Genomic DNA, 20283 nt, shown 5'->3' with positions numbered 1-20283 from the left:
ATAATATATTGGTCAAATTATGTCCTTGTGTATATCCAAATATGGTAGTTTGGAGCTAAGAGTATTTGCAAGCAGCTGGCAAAGGGAAATTGCAATACCACAGACTACAGAAATTGCTTATACCCCATATATCTGTCCCTTTTCTTGAGCGTGGCGTGACAGTCGCCCTTCCCTCACATGTCTCACCCTCTCATATTGAAAGGTTTTTATTTCATTCTGAGAAGGGAACAGGTGTTGTAATTAATGTATGTGTTGTGGCATCACTTAAAAATCCCAGGGGAGAATAAGGATTAACTACTGCGGCAGTTATTCTTCAGGTCTAGCAAAAACCAGTTTCACTTCCAGCATATACGCTGTGAAAATGTGTAAAAGAGGTAGCAGAGATTTGCTGGAGTTGTGGTCCACTACAGAACTGCAGAACCAGAAGTAAAAGCAAGGGCTGCTGCAATCGGGTCTTGTTGACCTTGATGCCTTTGCATGACTGATAACCTGAAACTTCTTTCTGTGGAGAAATGTACTAGAAGAATTTTGCTGCCATGAAAGTGCCAATAAAACTGAGCATACTGACACTTTATTTCAAAAAATAATGTTCTCCAAAGTAGAGTGAAGAGAATTGTCATTAATGTACTCATGGATAAAAAGCATTTGTCCTTTGATACTGTTTTTCACATTTGGTGACTGCCATTTTGCCAGTGCAAATGAGAATACTTAAAAACGATTAGAGACAGAGTAATTCTGCCCATGCCTAAATACCCTTACTGTGGTGCATATTTGCAAGAGGACTAGCCATTTCTAGATACTTGCGCAAAATCCAAAACTGCTGACCCAAATATTAGCAAATAGTGAACAACTTGTATATAAACATTCATGAACATAGGATAGCAGTATTCAACCAGAAGGCTGCTGGGGACAAATGAGAAGATGCCTAATGCTTTGCAGAAACCCATTAGATGAATTCAGGAACAAAAGGCTTCAGTTTGCCAAGAAATGTGGTGGGGGCTTTCTTCTATTGCGATATTTAAAAGAAGCAAGGCCTGAACTTCAGTGGTGTATTGCAGTCATGCAGACAAGTAATTAAAATAATATATCTTAAAAGCAAATCATACTGTGTTTTTCAAAAAGCTGGTTTATTCCATTGATTAATGCATCCTTACTAGATGAATGAGTAGTAATTTTTATAAAGTGGGCTGAGGCAGAGTTGGAAGTTAGTGGGGAATATGTCTTAATATTGCTCTTAATGCAACTCGAGGGGTTGTTAACTGTGTAGTGCAGCTGCCCAGAGAGGTAGTGGAGGCCCCATCCCTAGAAACCTTCAAGGTCAGGTTGGATGGGGCTCTGAGCAACCTGATCTAGTTGAAGGTGTCCCTGCTCACTGCAGGGCAGTTGGGCTGGATGACCTCTAAACGTCCCTTTCAACCCAAAGCATTCTATGATTCTCTGTGCCATTAAAAAGGAACTCTGCATATTTTCAGCTGAGTGCACTCCCAGGCCAAATTCCCCTTCATGTGTGTTATTGGTATACTACAGTGATAAAAACCATGTGATGAATGTTTGATTTAATTAATGTTACTTTAACCTCTGCTGCTAGTCTCCCTTCATTTCTATATGATGAGTTTATTTTTTTTGTTAATTTATTTATCTGCTCTTGGTTCTAGTTGCCGTGTCCCTGAGGAATCAGAAAGTCATCATTCCCCAGGTTCCCGATGTCGATGTTGTGTCCGTGGCAGAGACTGTCTCAGTGCCAGATCTTAGCCAGTTTACACTGTGCTTTGAAGCAACCAAGGGCAGTAGTGATGACAATGACGACTGGAAGGTTTTCTCCTACACCGATACGTTGTCGACAGAATTCTTCAGCTTTGGGAAGACCACAGAAGGCCATTTTCTGTCCATCTCAGGCACACAGTGCCTCCTTGAGAATGCATTGCCCCAAAATGCAGAGTTTTTCACAGGAACCTTTCAACAGCTCTGTGTGGTAGGGGATAGCTTCTCAGGCAGTATAGGTATATATGCCAAAAGCACCTATCGTACAGTGTACTGTCCGGGAATCTTTGGCAAAGTTATCCCTGGAAACGGGAGGCTGGTGCTGGGCTCTAACAGCAATGACATGAGCTCTCTAAATGGGGACATTTACAACTTCCGCCTCTGGAATTTCACCATGAATGCGCAAACACTGGCCAACCTCAGCTGTGATGTGAAAGGAAACATTGTAGACTGGGAAAATGAATTCTGGAGTATTCCAACTTCAGCACTGAAAGCAGAAAACAATTTGAGTTGTGGTGAGTACGCCTTGCCAAATCTTTTTTCTTATTTCCCCCCACACACACACTTCTGCATTGTGCTGAACATATTGTACCAGCACAAAAAAAACCCAGAGTTCCTGTGAAAGAAAAACAGCTAGGTCTTACCTTTCTTAGACCTTAGCTCAACTCTTACCATACACAGAGTCTTTGAAAGGGTATAGAGTTGATTCCCTAAAGGAAAAGGACAAATTCCCAAAGTATATCGAGTTGCTGCTTGAAATGATCTGCAGATCAAAGTTTTTCCGAAATGTTTGTTTATTGGCCTTCTACTCATACAAAATGGGGATAACAGGCAAGTACCTGCTAGCCTCAAGTAAGATTACAGTGGTATCTGGAGAAAAAAAATGTGTGTTAACTAACCATTTAGTAAATGTTTTTGTACCTGCCCTTTGATTAGCCAGAAGGAGCACTTGCAAGCCTTGTGCTGTGTGTGCAGAGCCAGCAAAAACAGTGACAAAATGACAATGCATATGAGACAGAAACATATGAGAAAAGATTAAATTAGAGGAGGCAGCTAGGAAGGAAGAGTTTTAGATGAAAATCATTGGGTTTTATCTTCCTGATGACATATTGTCAGTCCTTCTTTTAATTGGTAATTACTGAAGGTCTTTCTGCCTGCAGATTACTCCAGAAGATAAATTTCAATACATTGTCCAACCTATTCTCATTTCATGGCTCAGACACTTGATTCTCATAAGTGTCCAGGTGTAACTTTTATATATGTATATGTTTTTACAGCTGGTTGACAATTTTCTACTGGAACATTTTTTCCAGATGAAAAAAAATCAAAACTGAAAACTCTTTGTCACTTTGGACCAGTTTTTTGTTTGTGTTTTTTTGTTGTGTTTTTTTTTTTTTATTTTAAGAATGTTTTGGTTAGTAACAGCTTTAGAGATACTTGGATAATTATAAAATGCATAGGGGAAAATCTTGAATCGTGGCCAGCGGTAGCCTATACACTCATATATGATGCTTGTGGAAATCAACTGCTATCAAACTCCATGACCACAGAGTCTGAGCCCTCCTATAGTAGCAAACACACATTTGTTAAAAAAAAAAAAAAAACAAAAAACAAAAAGTCAAAGTAAACAGTTACAAATACTGGTTCTTTCTGAACCACGTGGGGTCTCTTCATATTTAATGTTGTCCTCTCCAATTTTGACTTCTTGTGCCTCTGACACCTTACTACTTACTAGTTTAAACACAGTTTAAATAGTGTCAATATAAACGCCTCCTGATAGAGCATCTGTTAGTGCTCTGTGAATCCTTAGCTTAAAACAGAGACTGACATCATTAAGGTGTGCTAGTTTCTGTATCTAATAGCTCATGAGGGATTAAGGTAGCTAAAAAAAACCATCTTGCTTGCTTTACTCAAACCAAAATATGAGGTACTCATTCACACCTAGACTCACTGGGACAGCTCTCAGTATGCCTCTGCTAAAAGAATTTAAGAAACACCTCTATAAAAACATGAACAACTAGGTGCTGTCACCCCTCTACCGGAACAAAGAAAAGGCTGATCTAAACATTGACTGTGACTGATGAAGGTGTCCTGGGCAAAAAAGTTGTTGCTTTTCCATCAGTACAAACAGATCCAACAGAAAATAACTTCCCAGAAAATCTTACTGCTCTTAGACTGTTTATACCATGAAGGCTACCACAAGACTTTTCCTAAACAACCTACCAAGACCTCTGTAAGTGTTGCAGTCTCATTTAATATTGAGTGGAGTATGAGTCTTGTCCTTCTTTCTTGTAAAGACTGTACAGTCCTGTGACAGAAATGTAATATCATAGCTGTGGTCATAGAAAAAATACACTTACTTTCATTCCACAGTTTTATTCCTTGGGATGTCATTGTTCAGCCATTTCCTTACAGCAGAACATTATTTTAGAAAACATATATTAGCATTCATATGTTAGGCCCAAGTGTCTATACAAGCCACTTCAAATGTATCTATATATAAAAGCATGTTAATTCCTCTAACTAAGCCTATGAGAAAACTAGCTCACCAGTCAGTCGTCTTCTTTTGAAGATGTTAAGTCACCCACTATGATACAGGCTTTCCTGAGCCAGTGTTTCCTAAAAGAAAATACTGTGTGCAGTGCCATTTCAAAAATGGTTACTAATCCCAGAGATGGACTTGTTAGCATTTTCTTCCCTTCATCTTCTTGAATAAAAGCCCTCATTGTAAAACCAGCCTTCGACAGGAAGGTTGATGAGTCAGGCTATCAACCATGAATAAACCACTGACAGTGGGGAGATGACTCTGATTAGGCTTCATTTAGCAGCAATGGAAGGATTTATACAGAAAAGAGGTTTTTGCACAGCTCCAATAACGCTTCCCCAGGAAGTGGCATGTAACTTTAAAAAAAACAAACCAAGCATTTAGCAGTGATCTCAACATATCTGTGCCTGAACAGTGCTTGCATTTTTCAAGGGGTATTATTTTCATGGTTTTTCAGACAAAGCTTTTACAAGTAGATTTACGGAGCATAAAAACACTGGCAAATTGTTCCAGATAATCTTTTCATAGTTTTACCTTCTCCTAGTTTATTCCTTAGACTAATGTTTTCACAGCTGTGCAGTCATGGTGGGATGTTTCTGGAAGACTTGACAGAATTCTGTTTTTATTGCCATACCTTCACACAGCTTGCATTTAAAGGTATATGTACACGGCCTGGGTATCCCGACTAATTTTAAAACAAGTAGCCTAGCAATAGTGGTGTAACACCACCAGTTCAGAGCCCAGTGCATTCAAACTGAGGAGCATTTAATCAACTTCTGGTACTGATTTTGGAGCCTGCACTGGCTACACCTATAGCAGGATATGATTTACTCAGTTTAAGGGTAATGTGGCTGCATGTCTGTCCATGCCTGCAATTGCATTTGCTTCACGTATACTTCATATGAGCCCTTCATTCCCAAAGGCCAGAGGAATTCTTAATTTCGCTGTCAGATTTAACTCAGGGTGGGATCTGTCTGCCTTAGGGAGCTGAATGATGTTTCAGGCTGAGCTAATTGCCCTTAGTGCTGTTTATGAATAGTGGAATGAAAAAGGCTGTTCCAAAGGTCAGTGCATCTCATACTGGAGAATATGTCTCAGGGAAGTCAGAACTTTTTTTGCTGTAGGAGTGCCTGTTCCTCTCCACTGACTATAAAGAAAGTCTAGCATGACTAGCAGATACGGATGGCTGACTTTTAGACATTTGAAGTGAGTGAGATGTATCACACAAAGTGTGCATAATACAGGTCCATATCTGCTGTTCACATTACTGACCGTGCCACTTGGCTTCATAAAGTAGCTTATGCAAAGTACCTGTTTGCATCCAATCATTATATTTTCTTGACTGGCCAGAATTCAACCCAATTAAAACTTTAAAAAGCTTATTGAATATATTCACTGAAAATATTCCTCTTTAAAGTATACACTTTTCTGACTTAGGTGTTTTGTAAAGTTGCATTAGATTTTTTTTAGTTTCACCAAATAAAATCACGATCTTTTTTTAAATACTCACTGAATAAAATATGGAGGTCCACAGATTTTCCAAGCCAACTTTCAGGTAATCTTTCCACAATGCAGAACCAAGTATTAGCAAATATATTTTAGGGGGAAAAAAAAAAATCTCCCACAGGAGGTAGTCAGTTCACTTAGAACACCCTTCCTGGAGTTCATAGAAAGTGTACCAAGGAATTGAATTTGTCTGTACCTCTTAATCGATTTAAAAAAAGAATAAAAATGGTGAGCTTTAATATTTGTTGAGGACCACATGTTTTAAATTCTGCCCTATTTTTGTTGGCAATGCATGTAATGGTATCTGTGGCGTGCAGTGATTTCTGTGTCAAGGCCCTACGCTTAATCTGTTCTTGCATCACAGGAAATATTTTCCTAGCTATCTTTATGACTTTATGGGTGGTAGCTCTGTAATTTTATGGAAGGATACAACGTTTCATGAGAGAACCTCACTGGGTCAATATGATTCTGAAGTTGTAAAGCAAAAGCCAAAAGCGCAACACTCCCAGTAGGTTCAGATTATGCCATGCTCTATGGCCCCATTATTTTCAACACAGTGTGCAAAAGCAGCTGTATCAGCAGCTGTATCTGCAGCTGAACCGCTGGCATATGCAAAGTGTAATTAATGCGGTTTCACCAGTTCTTTTGCTGTGGCCATTCTTATATGCCCTTTTTTTTGTCTCCAGATCATCAAAGTGTGTGCATGTTGTTATGAATAATTCAGTAGAGATAAGATACAGACTTATAACATTATCTGCTTATAAATCATGAATACCAGAATATTAATCATGTCCACGCCCTGGGCAGAGGAACAAGTTTAATCACCTTTTATCTGGTTGGTGTCTGTAACAGGCAGATTACTCAGAAGTGTGTGGTGGGTAACCTGTTCTACAGCAGCGGAGCATGGTTGCTTCTCCAAGGCGTGTGTTATTACTCATGAAGATTGCATAAATCCTATGGCCATACTGACCCCACACAAGCTGCATTCATTTAATGTGATGTTATTTAGTGAAAGCTAAGAAAACTGGGGGAGGATATGTAAGTGACTGTAACTTGCAAGTCAGCGGGGTTTTCATGGATCCCTCAGCTGCAACAGAAAATGAAAGCATATAAGTATTATAGGCAAATGGCAGTATCAGTTTTGCCATTGAGAGAAAATAGGAAGAGGACTGTATCACTGCAAGATATATTTTGAGACCTGGTAGTTTTATGTCCAGTAGCCAAACTTTTCTAATTATTTTACTTTCTTTTTCTAAAGGCTCGTACCTAATTCCCTCTTCTGCAATTGAACCAACCAGTTGTGCAAACCTGGGAAGCCTTTGCCAAGGTAAGAAGCCCAGGTCATTTTCACAGTTTCATCTTTAGGAAATCTTTATTTTCCTTGGGTTTTGTATTCCATTTCTTTTTCATTATTGTTTCTAAAAGGGTGAACTGCGATAAAAAATAGCAAAGAAAGGAATTCTTTAGTCCCATCAAGCGTGTGGGTGTCCTGTACGTACAATATGTGGAAAAAATGTGATCGCTCCCTTGATAATACATTTTCCAAATAGTCTCCATTATATCAAAACTGAATTAATTGACTGCTTTCATTTCTTTCTCCATCTCTTTTCCTCCTGCACATTTTGACAGTAAAATATTAACTAGGATAAGAAGTGGGTACAGCTGTAAATAAAAAAATGAGCAGATGTAAATAAAGGACCTGACTATTATTAATTTTTTTCCAATAAACTGTTTTGAGGCTAGATACTTTGAGATTAGCGGTTAAAAATTTAACACCAAACTGCAAAATCCAGCAGCTATTAGTTAATGAAACACTTGTTACAGCACTTAGTGATGGTTTAATAGTGTAAAAATCACCACATGTAAGAATTAATTAGGTGTCTTTAAAGGTCAGCTCAGTTGAATGCAAGGAATAGGTGAACCCTAAACATTTCCATGCCATGTGAATCATTGGACATGCAAAGACAATTAATGCTTTCTGCTCTGCTTAGAGGCTGAAGTTCTATCAAAACGCTCGACATGAACAACATCAGCCCATTTCCACAATACCTTCATGAACACAGACCTGCTAATGAGGTGGCATGCTATGTGAAACTTTAATCACAGCAGCAGCTGCACCAAAAATAACGTCTAGCTCTGTAACCCTTTTCAGTCTGAATGGTGGAAGAAGGAGACAGGAGAAAATAAAATATAAAAGGGCAGGAGGAAGTCTCAGAACTTTTTCAAAACTGACATTTACAAGTAAATCAGATTTAGCTTGAAAATATAAAGAAAAATGCACTCTGCTTGGGAAGTCAGTAAGAGATCTATGTCAGTCTTCAGTGTACTTCTCCCAGATTATGTTGAGGTAAATTTGGTTCAGGTTCTTGGAGCGTATTATACTGGTCTCCACAGGGAAAGTGAAATACCAGTTATGTCCATGATCAGATTTCAAACAGTAATTTTCAGGCACCATATTCACATAGCACAATATGATCTAAATACTGCTACTGGAATACCTTAGGTAAGTGTGACAGCAACAGTTATTCAGTATTACTCTTTTTATATGTAAAGGGTAATACAACCACCTTATAAAGAACTTTGTGTGTTCTCTTGGAAGAACTCTGAGCATTTTCCTCTATCAAAATGGCATAGTGTGAAAGGAGAGAGAATATCTTTCATTATGTCAGCTAATATGGCTGCAGAAATGGACACGCTTTCAGCAAAACAAGCCTGCATTTCTAAAAGCCTCATCCTTTTTTCCAGCTTTATTAACTTGTCTAGGTGAAGATATTGCCTCTAATAACAGATGCTACCTTTCAAACTTGCCTCTCTTAACTTCTTAGACCATCACATCTTCAATAAACACTATGAGTACTTTCATGGAGGTAATACTCTTTCCTTCTCTGAAAAGCGTTTGGTAAAATGTCACTGGTGTTCTGTATTTGTCATTTTGGAAGTGTCAGATCAGATTTACCCTGTTCGTCGTCATCATCATTATTGTCATAATAATGAAAATCATGTCTGTCTGTCTATTTCTGTCAGCACTGCAGACTTACTTTAAACTGAGAGGCCAGTTGGGATTCCTTTTTTGTTTGTTTGTTGTGTGTTGTGCAATAGCATCAGTTACAAAGTTTGTGGATGTCAGATTATGTGACCTACAGTCTGATGAAAGAGCCATTTTCTCTAATTACCTTTAGCAAATATTTTCATTCACTGGAAGATGCCTCCTTTAACAGCATAGGCTGGAAGATACAATCAGTAAGAAGCCTTGTAACTTCTTTCTGAGACAATATAGCCCTGAAGTTACATGGAAGAGAGCTTTTTTGTATTATAGGGTGTCACTTTATATACTCACTTTCCCAGTTAGAACCTGTTTGCTGAAGTGTCCAACTCTTCCTTCCCTTTCCCTAAGTTTCTTGTTTCACTGAAACCTGAACACGAACCTGCTTCCTAAGCCGAGACCTGAGTTTATGACTTTCGGGCTCAAAAGATTAGCTAAAACAACCTCGCAAAAAATCAGAAGTGCGGTTTCTTGCCTAAAATACAATTGCTTAAGCTTTCCATGTTGGTTCTTGGTCAAAATCTGCAAAAGCCATGTAACAGTGTGAGATTATACTGTACCAACCTTCAGATTTTAAAAAGAGTTTTCAGGAAAAAAGAAATCTGTCAGTGAGTGGATTTGCATTCCTTGGGAGTTACTAGGTAAAATTAAGTTCTTTTCCAAACTATTATTTGAAAATTTAGTGGCATGATCTTTGAATTGCTCTAGCGTGTATACTCTCCCAGTCTGCTGTGGGGGAAATTTGCAGCTTTGGCTCCTCACTCTGATTTTGTAAAGGGTTCTAGCTGGTTCTCCTGGGAAACATTTGCCAGTGTTGTGTGGGGTGACTCCTGTTAGTGTCAGTGGGAACAGTACAGCTGAGATCCTACATGAAGCTTTCAAAATATATATTCCACCTCAATTATTCCAAGTATGATTTCAATTCTCTCCGTTGTATAGAGTTCAGTGAAGTTAACTGGATCCTTACATGGGCGTTTTACTTTCGCATTTTTTTGTCATCTTCAGTCCCTGAGTAGGGACAATTATTCTATTCACAAGCAATATTCTAAGTGCATGCATCTTAGAACTTAAGATCTATTTTCTGGTCTTTGCACAGCTGTCTGGATCTGAAGCTCTTGTAAGAGGATTTTGAGTTTATGAAAGCAGTACAGGACTGATCTTGCAAACCTTACACTGGCAAAACTCCCACTGAAGGCAGTGAAAGTGAAGATTGCAGGACTGAGGCCTCAGTTCATATCCATTCATCAATTTGTGCAGAAAAAATAATGTGTTTATTTAACATTTATAGCATTGTGTGTAGATGGTTTTCATTTTACATTGTCATGCATTGTTCCCATTTTGTCTTACCTTATTAACATTCATATTTCATTCAAGTTCACCTCTTTCTCATCTTTATTACCAGCTACTGTAAATGCTACTACTCCTACACCACCCACTGTCACCACTAACATGCCCGATAGTAATAGAAACGATAAGCCAAACAATGGTAAGAAATCCTGTGTTACATTTTTCCTTGTACTGTGTCTAGAGCAAATTTACCGTATTTTAAGGTGTGTTTTTCATAGTGTCATAATGTCAAGGGTCTTGTCTCAGTTCTGATCTCATTTACGCTGAAATAAATCAGGAGTAACTTCACTGGACCATGCAAGAATGGTGTAAATGAGAACAAAACCAAACTCGGTGTTTATTTGTATCATGTTTACCTGGGTCTTGTACAAAAGGGGCTCACTTTGTGTCACCTGTTGTGTTTACCCATGCAAAGAACAAGGGAAGGGAGAAGGATTTTTAAAAAGGGTTGGAAAAGAACCATGCTATTGAAATGTGTTGAGGTTGCAGATTGTGAGGCATTGTGTAGCTCCCGCCTGTGCAGCCAGGGTGGTAGTATGCTGGGATTCTCTGTTCCTCACTAGTTGGGCACAGGAGCCAAGTGGAATCATTCCTGTGGAGCAAAGCCACTTCCACTGAGTCAACAGCAATCTTTCCACTGACTTCAAGAAGAGCTGGATCAGACTTTACTAGGGAAAATGTTGACAGTATCAGATATCGTTTACTTTTCATTTAGAAAGATTAAGGGAAAAAATAAGGTAGTAAATGAGCCTATTATTAGCACAGGAAAAAAGCAGGGATTTCTTTTGTGGTTTTCTCAAATTCTATGATATCACTGTCTCCCAGAGACTGAACATCATTTTGTAAGGTGCTGCTAAAATATTCATTAGTTTATTAAAGACAGTTATTAAACATTATTAACAACACAGAGATAGATTTCTGCAATTTTCATCTGAGGCTTAAAGATATTTTTTGTAAAGATTTATTTTTTCAGTGTGCTCCGCAGAATTAAATTAGAATCTGGGGGTTTTTTGTGGGTTTGTTTGGGTTTTTTTTTTTTCCCCAAATGCATCAGCTTTTACTGTAGGATTTAGTATTCTTGGAGTATTTTTTCTCTTGGCACATCATTTCTTGTACATTGGCAATCGGGCAGTAGAGTAGACAATGTGAAATAATTTATCTGAATTCAGCCTGTTTGGAGTTACTAAGCTGTAGAAGTAAGAAGAAAATATTGACATTTTCTTCCAAATTGTGCTTTTTTCTTTTTGTGGAGCCACTCACCCTATGTTCACCATGAAGAGTTAACTCTGATTTTTGTAACTACAGAAGGAACTGAATGCCTTATTAATGTTAGTTGAATAAAACCTGGACAATTAAGTCCTTTCTTTGGCTCTGAAACTCCCAAGAGAAAGTAGAAAGACTAAGAAAAATAAGCCAAATTAATTTACAGCAGAAGCAAATTAAACTTTCACTCAGCTAACTAGCTTCATTTTCCATTCTTGGTAAGTTGATTTTTAGACCAAAGGCAGACAGCCCAGAACAGACTGTTAAGTTGCATATATTTTCTTTAATCCGTTAACTATGTGGCTTACTACACACAGACCTGCAGGAATTCAGAGTTCCTGCAGCAGTTATCTTCAGAATGAAGAGAAATTCACCTGAATCCTCCCATTCACGACCACAGAGGCAACAAGAGTCTAAGATAGAAGGGGTCAAAACCATAGGAATTATCTCAACCCCAATTATTTGGCCAGTGAAACAAAGGCCTCTCCATTTCAGTAAAAACTCAGCAGATGAGAACCCAGAGAGAAAAAACATGTACAGCTTTTTTCTTCCAACTGTGTCCACATCAGCTGCTTCTGAGGAGACCAGCAACAGTACCTTGGTTGCTTTTACAGAAAAAATCAACGTAGATAATACTGTGATGAATCTGTTACCAAATGAAAATATTTTGAATGATTCTAGAAGTTCATTTCATGGCACTTCTGATGCAACAGATGCTGTTACAGAGCCTTCTGTGAATGCAGCAGTTCTTTTTCAAAACAGAAGTCCTAATGCAGAGCTAGCACTGACTTTGGCAGATGGACTAGACCATTCTGACTCTGAGTCAGCATTCCACTCTCCTGTTAGCAGCAGCAGCAGCACTGCTTATGAACACAAAAAAGAAACCGTGTGGATTTCATCCTCCAAAAGTGGCACAACCAATTTCATGCATATAAGTGACATCTTGGAGCCTGTGAGTTGGTGGAGTGAGACTGTATTTCATCATCATGTCACCTCTGACATTCAAGAAGACAGACATCATTCTCTTTCTAGCTTATCTATATCACCTACAGAGGAGAAATTGTCATTCCAGAAAAGTAGGCTAGATTTGATAGACTTTGCACCTGAAAATTTTTACCTGGAAATGATAGAAGACAATGCTGACAGGAAACCTTTTTCTGTGTTAGCAGCAAACAGTGAATTTCAGTTTAGAAAATCTACACACATTAAGGAACATCATTTAGGAGGCATTACAAATTTAACCTCTGAGGAGACTCCACATGCAAACCCAACAACTTTTTTTCAAAACATGAAAAAAACATACACAAAATTTATGCCTGACATCCAACTGACAAATTCAGTCCTAGGACACAGTAGAGAACTACTAACATTTTCAGCACTTCTGGTAGGAACAGGCTGGACAAGCTCAACATTTAAGCATGTTGTAATGACGCTGCCTGTTTATCACCAATCGTTGACTGACATATATTTGGAAAGTGATAACATATTTGTATCTAATAGTAATTACTGGTCTCATTATTTAAAACATTCAGTATATTTTCAAAAGCCAAGTGAGATCCTTAGAAATGGAGTCCTGGAGAAAATTTTAGACCCATTTCATGATAGTAGTCAAAATGAAGAATCAGCTTTTTCCATATTAGAGCCAGCAAACGTGAATAGAGTTGGCAACTCCTGGGACTCAGCTTACTTGGATTTTCCAACAAAATATGTAGCTATTTCCCCTTCTTTAACAGCAAGTTTCTGGACTGTTCCCTATCATTTGAAAGAAGCATCTCAAGTGTTTTCTGGGGAGCCATCAGAAAATTGGTGGCTCTCATTTAGTAAATTGCTTTCTTCTGCAACAGAGAGATTGCCATCCATTAGTTCACCTGCTAAGTCTGACAGTATCTCTGAACAAACATCGGCCATTAGATTATTAGGTCACAGGGCTGAAGAAATGAACTTCTCTAGTCATGCATCAGCTTTGGAAACACAAATCTTTAGTTCATTTATTCCAGACCTTTCAAAGAGAATTTCAAAAAGTAATGGCAGGACAATATTACAGTCGCAGTCAACAATGAACACTGCAAACCTAACTGTGTCTTCCAACAGTGAATTTTATTTTGATTTTCCTTTCCCTTCCCTGGAAGTACCTTTGAGTCAACCCTCTGTACAGGTGCAGGTAGGTCCCTTTGAAAAGATACTTGAAAACTTGACAGAAAAATTAATGATATTTGATAGTTTGCACATGCAAATTGGAACTGACATAGTAAGTGATCAAACCAACATGACCTTCCTAATCAATAGACAGCAGCTTGTTTCTGTCCTTCCAACACATTCAGGAACCCAGCCTTCATGTTCAAGGAATAGCCAAGCTTTCTTGATCAATACACCAGTTAAGAGTTTGGTAAACAGAACAAGAATATATGGATCACCGCAGTCTCAAAGTCTTTCAGCAAATGATGCTGTAACTAATACTATTGATAAAGCAAGAAATAAAGTTCAAATAGATGCAGGTGTTTTTTTAGAAAACATCAGTTCAATGAGTTCTGACTTCCTTCCAATGACATTGTCTTTGGAATTAAGGCACCTTCTTCATTCAGACTCAAAATCCAGAGCCAGCATACCTCCTAACAGCTACTCGACACCTCCACTCCCACAAAGTTTTCAGAACCATCTTGATACAAATTCTCCAAGCCTGATCCCTCAGTGGGATGTAGCAGAATTAAGCTTGCCAACAACAGCAGCATCGAGAAGTCATCTAACTGTTGTAGGACAAAACTCCATTGAAAATCCAGGGGACAATCTGAGATACTCTCTGTGGGCAGTAGAACAAAAAATCATTGGTGGTAATGAAGACATGGGGAATTCTGCTGTTCTGACATCGACAAACATACTGAGGCTTTCTGAATGGGATTCGGAAGGGGAGGTGTATGGATCCTTTAGCAATCACAGAGAAGGAATGTCTTCTCTGAATATTATTAGTACTCATGCCTTGGATTTTGAAAATGCTGATTATGGGCGTTTTGCAAATCACTCTTCTATTCTGGAATCATCGAGAACTGCAATAATGAATGATGAGATACCTTTTCCATCTTCATACAGTGGAGTTATTCAGCACAAAGAGACCATCTTGAATGGCACTCTGATGACACATGGTGCAGCAATCCATCACTCTTTCATGCAGTCCCAAATGCCAGTTTCTTCTGTAATGTACCATCAGTCATCAGTTTCAGCACATGTTCATTCCTTGGCCAATTTATCATCTGGGACAAGCCAAAATACCACCTCTCACCCACAACGGAATCAACTTACTAACTCTCCTGCAGTCTTTTTATTGTGTTTATGTTCCTCCTTCACTGAGCTGGGCTGCCTGTGTCGACCTGAGGTCAACTACAGTATGTCAAGCCATTAAGTTAGATGTAGAACAAAACCAGATCATCGTACCTATTAGATATTCATTTTGTAGACTGAACATAGAAGTAGATGACTTTCATCCTTTAGATATAGATCCATTTAGCATATGAAAAGATTTTAGAATAGTAATTTAATTATAGTAGAAGGGAATTTGTAGTATCTTAGTGATAGTAAATGTCATTAATGTGTGATTTCTAACTTCTGTGTAATTCTTTAAGACAGCTTTCATGAGACTGTGAGAATAATGTATCAGGTTTTCAGATATTCTATATTTTTTTATGCTATTTTATTGTTTAAGATTGTATGAATGTTTTTCATTTCAGTATTCATACATTTTTGAGGATTTAACTTTCAAAAAGCAAAGATTTTCCAAAAGAAAGTTTTGGCTAATTTGCCTAACAATTAAAAAAAAAACCAAAACAAAAACAACCAATCCTGGCTTTTCATTGATCGTTATGTTTTTGTAGTTGGTGGTGGGTGTGGGGAGAACTGTTTTTCCAGATTCTTTTTTCCTCTTTTTTCAAGTTATCTTTGGCTACCTTTCAGCAATTTTCTGCCCATAAAAATATTTTTTTTCATTCAGCATTTTGACATGGGATTTCCACTGTTTAATTTGGAGAGTGAGAAATCATTTTTAGTTTTCATTATCTGCCACTGCAGTCTCCTGAGAGTGTTTAAAAATGTAGATTAGTTCTTTGTTCATGTTCTTTTTTTGTCTCATTAAAACATGCTTTGGGTCACCATCTGGTGGAGATCTTGAAGCTGTTGATTAGTTTGTAGTTACTAAGTTTGATTTTAAAAATACTTTGCATATTCCTATATTAAAGTTATTTTGTCCATATATGTAATTATATAAATAAGGTTATAATTATGTATATGATTATATATGAATGAGAGAGAATGTATACAATGCACACTTTCTGTATGTGCGTATCTGTATAGCACATATAAAAGGTACGTTATACATATAAAATTGAATATATGTATATACAGAGATATATACATATAAATGAGATACAAGTCTTGCAAGTGTTTCCAACTTGTGCAGTCCAATTTTCTACTTCCAAAGACTTTTCTTCCTCTTTTTAATTTGAAACTATCACAGTAGTAATAACAAACTAAAATACATTTTCAGATTAAACTGCACACCAATTTGTGTGTCTGCTGAGTTAAGGGAGGAAAAGAAAAGACAATAAATGAAAAAGCAAGCGAGTTCATTCTACTCACATCTAAAATTTAATCACGGTTTACCATGGAAGGCAACTGGTAAACCATCTTCCTGCAAGAAATTGATTCTTTAGTGTTTTATCGCAGAGGAATTTTCATATTAATCGCAGAGGAATTTTCATACTGATCTCAGTGATCGTATGATCAATTCCATAATGAGAGGAAAGAACTATATTCAAGCCAGGTCATGAATAGTATAGTAACCAATAGGCACAATTAAATCAGAAAATACTGACTTCAATTTTTTTCCAGATACTTCTATTTCAAGCTCTTGTTATTTTCTATGAAGTTGTAAAATGATGAAATTTGCTCCACATGTACATAACTAGAATTAAAGGTCTTTTATTTAGACTCAGAAAGAGAGAGCAGTTCCTCTACAATCAAGAGACAGAAAGGGATTTCTCTATAATTGTTGTCATGTCCTGTTCTGTCCTATGTAGTGTCTCTGTAAGATTTACATAAGATTTATATAAATACACATATCTAATCAAGACCCACAACTTCATTTGGTAACAGCCCTGAACCAAGCAATACCACATGTGTGCATACATGCAAGTGAATGGATCCAGAAGGTCTTAAACCTCCCCCACATCCTGGGAAATTTTATCCGACCAGAGCTTACAGAATTTTTAGTAGATTAATGAAAAAAATTTGACTTGTGAGAAGTATAGACTTTTAACACAGAGCCTAACTATGAGATGATTTGATGTTATTTATTAGATGTGAAATCTTGCAATGCTGCCTACCAACTCATGAGCTTAAAGAGAATTTATATTTACCCAGTGCCACTTCAAAACAATTTTACTGAATATAAAATTGCTCCAAGCCAAGTGTTACACATTTTGTGACTGAAAGATGGTTTGTTCAGCTGCCAGTTTTGTAAAGCTAATGTGGGTTCTTTTACTATCTAGCCATCACCAGGCCTGAGAGCAAAGAGTGTGCTGTGAAAAAAAGAGCTGGATAACCCTTCTTCCACCTAATTCTCAGTTAGTCCTCAGTTATTTTGTTACTTTCAATTGATAAGCCTTATCTGCTCCCACAAGGTTTTAAGTCTAATCTGCAGTGGTTGAATTCTGGCTTATAACAATATGACTGAGAGCAGAATTTATCCATTCTACAGACTTCAGTAATTATGATTATTTTTTAAATTCATGACATTTTCATGATCTTGCTTTTACACACCACATTAAAGGTATATGCAAAATACTATTTATATGTCTGTTGTTTGTGAGTTTCCACATCACATTTCAAATGTCTCTAAAAATATGGAGGGGGGGGAATTCTTGTCTAATTTGACAGGACTAGTGAGAATGGGCCCAAGTCTGCAGTGCTTGTTCACTCCAAACTTGTATAATGCTAACAAGAACTTGAGGTGTCCTTGTATCTGGCGTTCAGCCCAATCTTCATATTCATCATGAAACTCATTATTAAAAAGGTAAATTTGCACATTTTCTAATGTTGAAATGCTGTTTTTAATGGACAGGTGGGCTATTCTACCGGATATCTATAACTGTCTTTAGTTCCAACTCCAACTCAGAGACAAGAGCACGTGATGTGGTTGCAGAATGGGTAAGTTAAGTTTTCTTTCCTGTGTGACTACATATATGTATCTGCCCCACTGATGTTATCAATCTGAAAAAGAAAAAAGAGAGACAATACCAAATAAATTCTTAAATTAATATGTGTTCTCTGGAGATCTTTCTATTATTGAGTTGCATGGTAATGAATTCAGGTCTAGCTGGGGCTATCAGGCACTATGGATAACATTTTGAAATGTCTCCACTATACCAACCAGCTTCTTAAGAAACATAGATACTAGTTGAGGTTTTGGAAAGTATGGAGAAATCAGAATTGTCCACTGAAAAAGGTAGAAGTCTAAGTTCCAACATCACTATATAGAGCGAAATTATTCTCCCCAAATACTAATGTGGTTTTGAAGTTATATTGTGATAGAAATAATAAAAAAAACAGGCAGTATTTGTTTGTGTGAGGCAATACACTTTTCCAATTTACCCTAATATTCTGTACTTCAGAAGTCTTCTGCTATAGGTCAGTTGATGGGGTTTCTAGTAGGCCCTGGTTTTTCAGCCCATTTTAGCAGACATAAGCTCCTTTCTGGGCCCTCTGGATGGAGGATTCTTGGCGTTCTGAAAGTTTCCCCTGTCTGAATACAGATATTCTGTGTCCTTTTTGAAAGTTCACATAGTGGCACTCACACAAGCTGCAAGTAGTCTTTATACCAACTATTTACATGAAAATATGATGTCATAAATATATGGCAATTATTCTTTATTTTTCTTTTAATAAACCTGGAGGCTTTCAGAAGCTGAGGAAGAGAAATCACCTATAGTCATCCACCAACCAGAAATGAGCCATCCACACCTGCCAAGCTTGTTCTTTTAGCAGCAGTAGCCAGGCAAAGTACGTAGGTGCCTGAGCCAAAGAATCTAGAAAGGTGTCACTTGGCCCAGCAGAGTATGCAAAAGTGTCTCCCAGGGGGAAAACTGAACAGCCTTTTCCCACTCAGAATAAATAGTACGAAGGTCTGAAAAAAAGGATCATTGTAAGGCTGTAGACTTTTAGGTGAAAATTGACCCTGTAGTTTTGTCAGTAAGTCTTTTCTAATCAACGTGTTTCTGAGAATTTAAGATGAGGAAGAGAGGGAGAAAAGCAAAAGTTCGGCATCCTGTGCACTCACCTACACACTGTGCTGTGACCTTATAGAGATTTCCTTCTGTCAGTAAAAAAGCCCACATCTCTCGCTACCAGTTATACATCTAATATAACAATCGCCTCACTGAAATGGGAGAGTGTTCTCTTTGCTTTGAAAAGCTGAAGGGGATTTCTCAAGGGGGAGAAGGGTGAAATTCTAACTCTGTCTTAAGCAACAAAAAGCCACATTAACATCTCACCATTCATGTGATCAATGTCTTCCTGTTTTTCAGCTAAACCGTACTTTCCAGAACTGGAACTACACTGTGTATGTGGTCAATATCAGGTAAATGAAGGGGGAAGATATTTATGCTATGTTCCTTTTGAGAATTAGCCCACCCTAATTAATGTTTATTTCTTTTATAGCGAGAAGCCTCGCCCCATAAAAGAGGGAGTAAGAGAAAAAAGAAATATTGACAGGTAACATTTTTGAAGAGATGTTCTTGATAGAGGCAACAGCTGCTGTTACAAGTGGCTTTACAACAGGCTTTATTGTCTATTATTGGATTCATTGTCTATTATCGGGCATATGCTTGCCAGTCTGTAAATATATGACTGCTGGCAAGCTAAGTCCTCTGGATGTGCTCAGAAACCTAATACTGGTTATCGTGTTTGTTTTGGTTTAAACTTACTGAGCTTTAAACCTTAACAGATCATTTTTTCAGAGCTCGGGTTTCATCTGTCACGAAACTGCATAGACGTGTCATATATATGTGATATGGCACACCCAGCTTGCTGTAGTAACAAGCTTTGGTACACTGGTATCTGTCTGCTGCCACTGCATTTATTCTCTTGAATCAGAACCTTTTGAGTTAACAGACATCTTACTAGATGCAAAACACTGAAAAATCGTGCTAGAATTGAAAGCCAAACTAGTGTGAGTTAAACTATTTACCATATGCTCTCATTTCCTGACTTCTGCTGGGCTTGGAGGCACTGGAGTTGGGACGGCCTCAAAGGCAGCCAAAGAAAGTTAGATGGGTCACACCCACTGAAAACTGGGCCTTGGGGGATTTCTTTGAAAGCAGCAGACTGATTTCTGAGGGATATATTGGGAGGGAGTGAATTTTAGGATTAAATTAAGAAGAGGAAACCAAAACATAATTAGTCTTGTGAGAAAGGGGCAATGAGTGGGTATGAGGATGTATCTGTTTCCAATGAGGATGTATCTGTTTGCAGTGTAGGCAAAAGTCTCATAGGAAAGGACTTTAACTGCTGACTCTTGAGAACTGCCATGATAACAGCTGGGCTTTTTCATGTCAGAGATAGCCCAGTATTCCCAATTTACCATTAGGAAGTAGTTACTGATGCTTCCAGTTTTCTACAGAGTTCACCTAGACATGAAAAGATTTGTAAAAGGTACTATCTCCTTCCCACACACCCACAGCAGAAAGACAGCTTTTATTGGCAAAACCATTTAACTGGTGTAGTGTAAACCCAGTCTCTGAATGGGCTATTTTGCTGCTTGGCCTACATTTACAGT

At 37.9% G+C, this 20283-nt stretch overlaps 1 protein-coding gene across 1 annotated transcript in view; it reads left to right on the top strand.

The window, feature by feature from the left end:
• ADGRG6 (adhesion G protein-coupled receptor G6) overlaps positions 1 to 20283 on the top strand; it is a 117040-nt gene that overhangs the window by 54011 nt on the left and 42746 nt on the right. Inside the window, exons 5-10 of the mRNA XM_075707705.1 lie at positions 1656 to 2276; positions 7071 to 7139; positions 10258 to 10341; positions 17572 to 17657; positions 19034 to 19086; positions 19167 to 19220. Coding sequence (XP_075563820.1) covers positions 1656 to 2276; positions 7071 to 7139; positions 10258 to 10341; positions 17572 to 17657; positions 19034 to 19086; positions 19167 to 19220 — 967 coding nt within the window. The remainder of the gene's footprint in view (positions 1 to 1655; positions 2277 to 7070; positions 7140 to 10257; positions 10342 to 17571; positions 17658 to 19033; positions 19087 to 19166; positions 19221 to 20283) is intronic.

Source organism: Pelecanus crispus, chromosome 3 (assembly GCF_030463565.1).
Source record: "Pelecanus crispus isolate bPelCri1 chromosome 3, bPelCri1.pri, whole genome shotgun sequence".
NCBI classification, from domain to species: Eukaryota; Metazoa; Chordata; class Aves; order Pelecaniformes; family Pelecanidae; genus Pelecanus; species Pelecanus crispus.
This window is presented reverse-complemented; position numbering and strand designations above follow the sequence as displayed.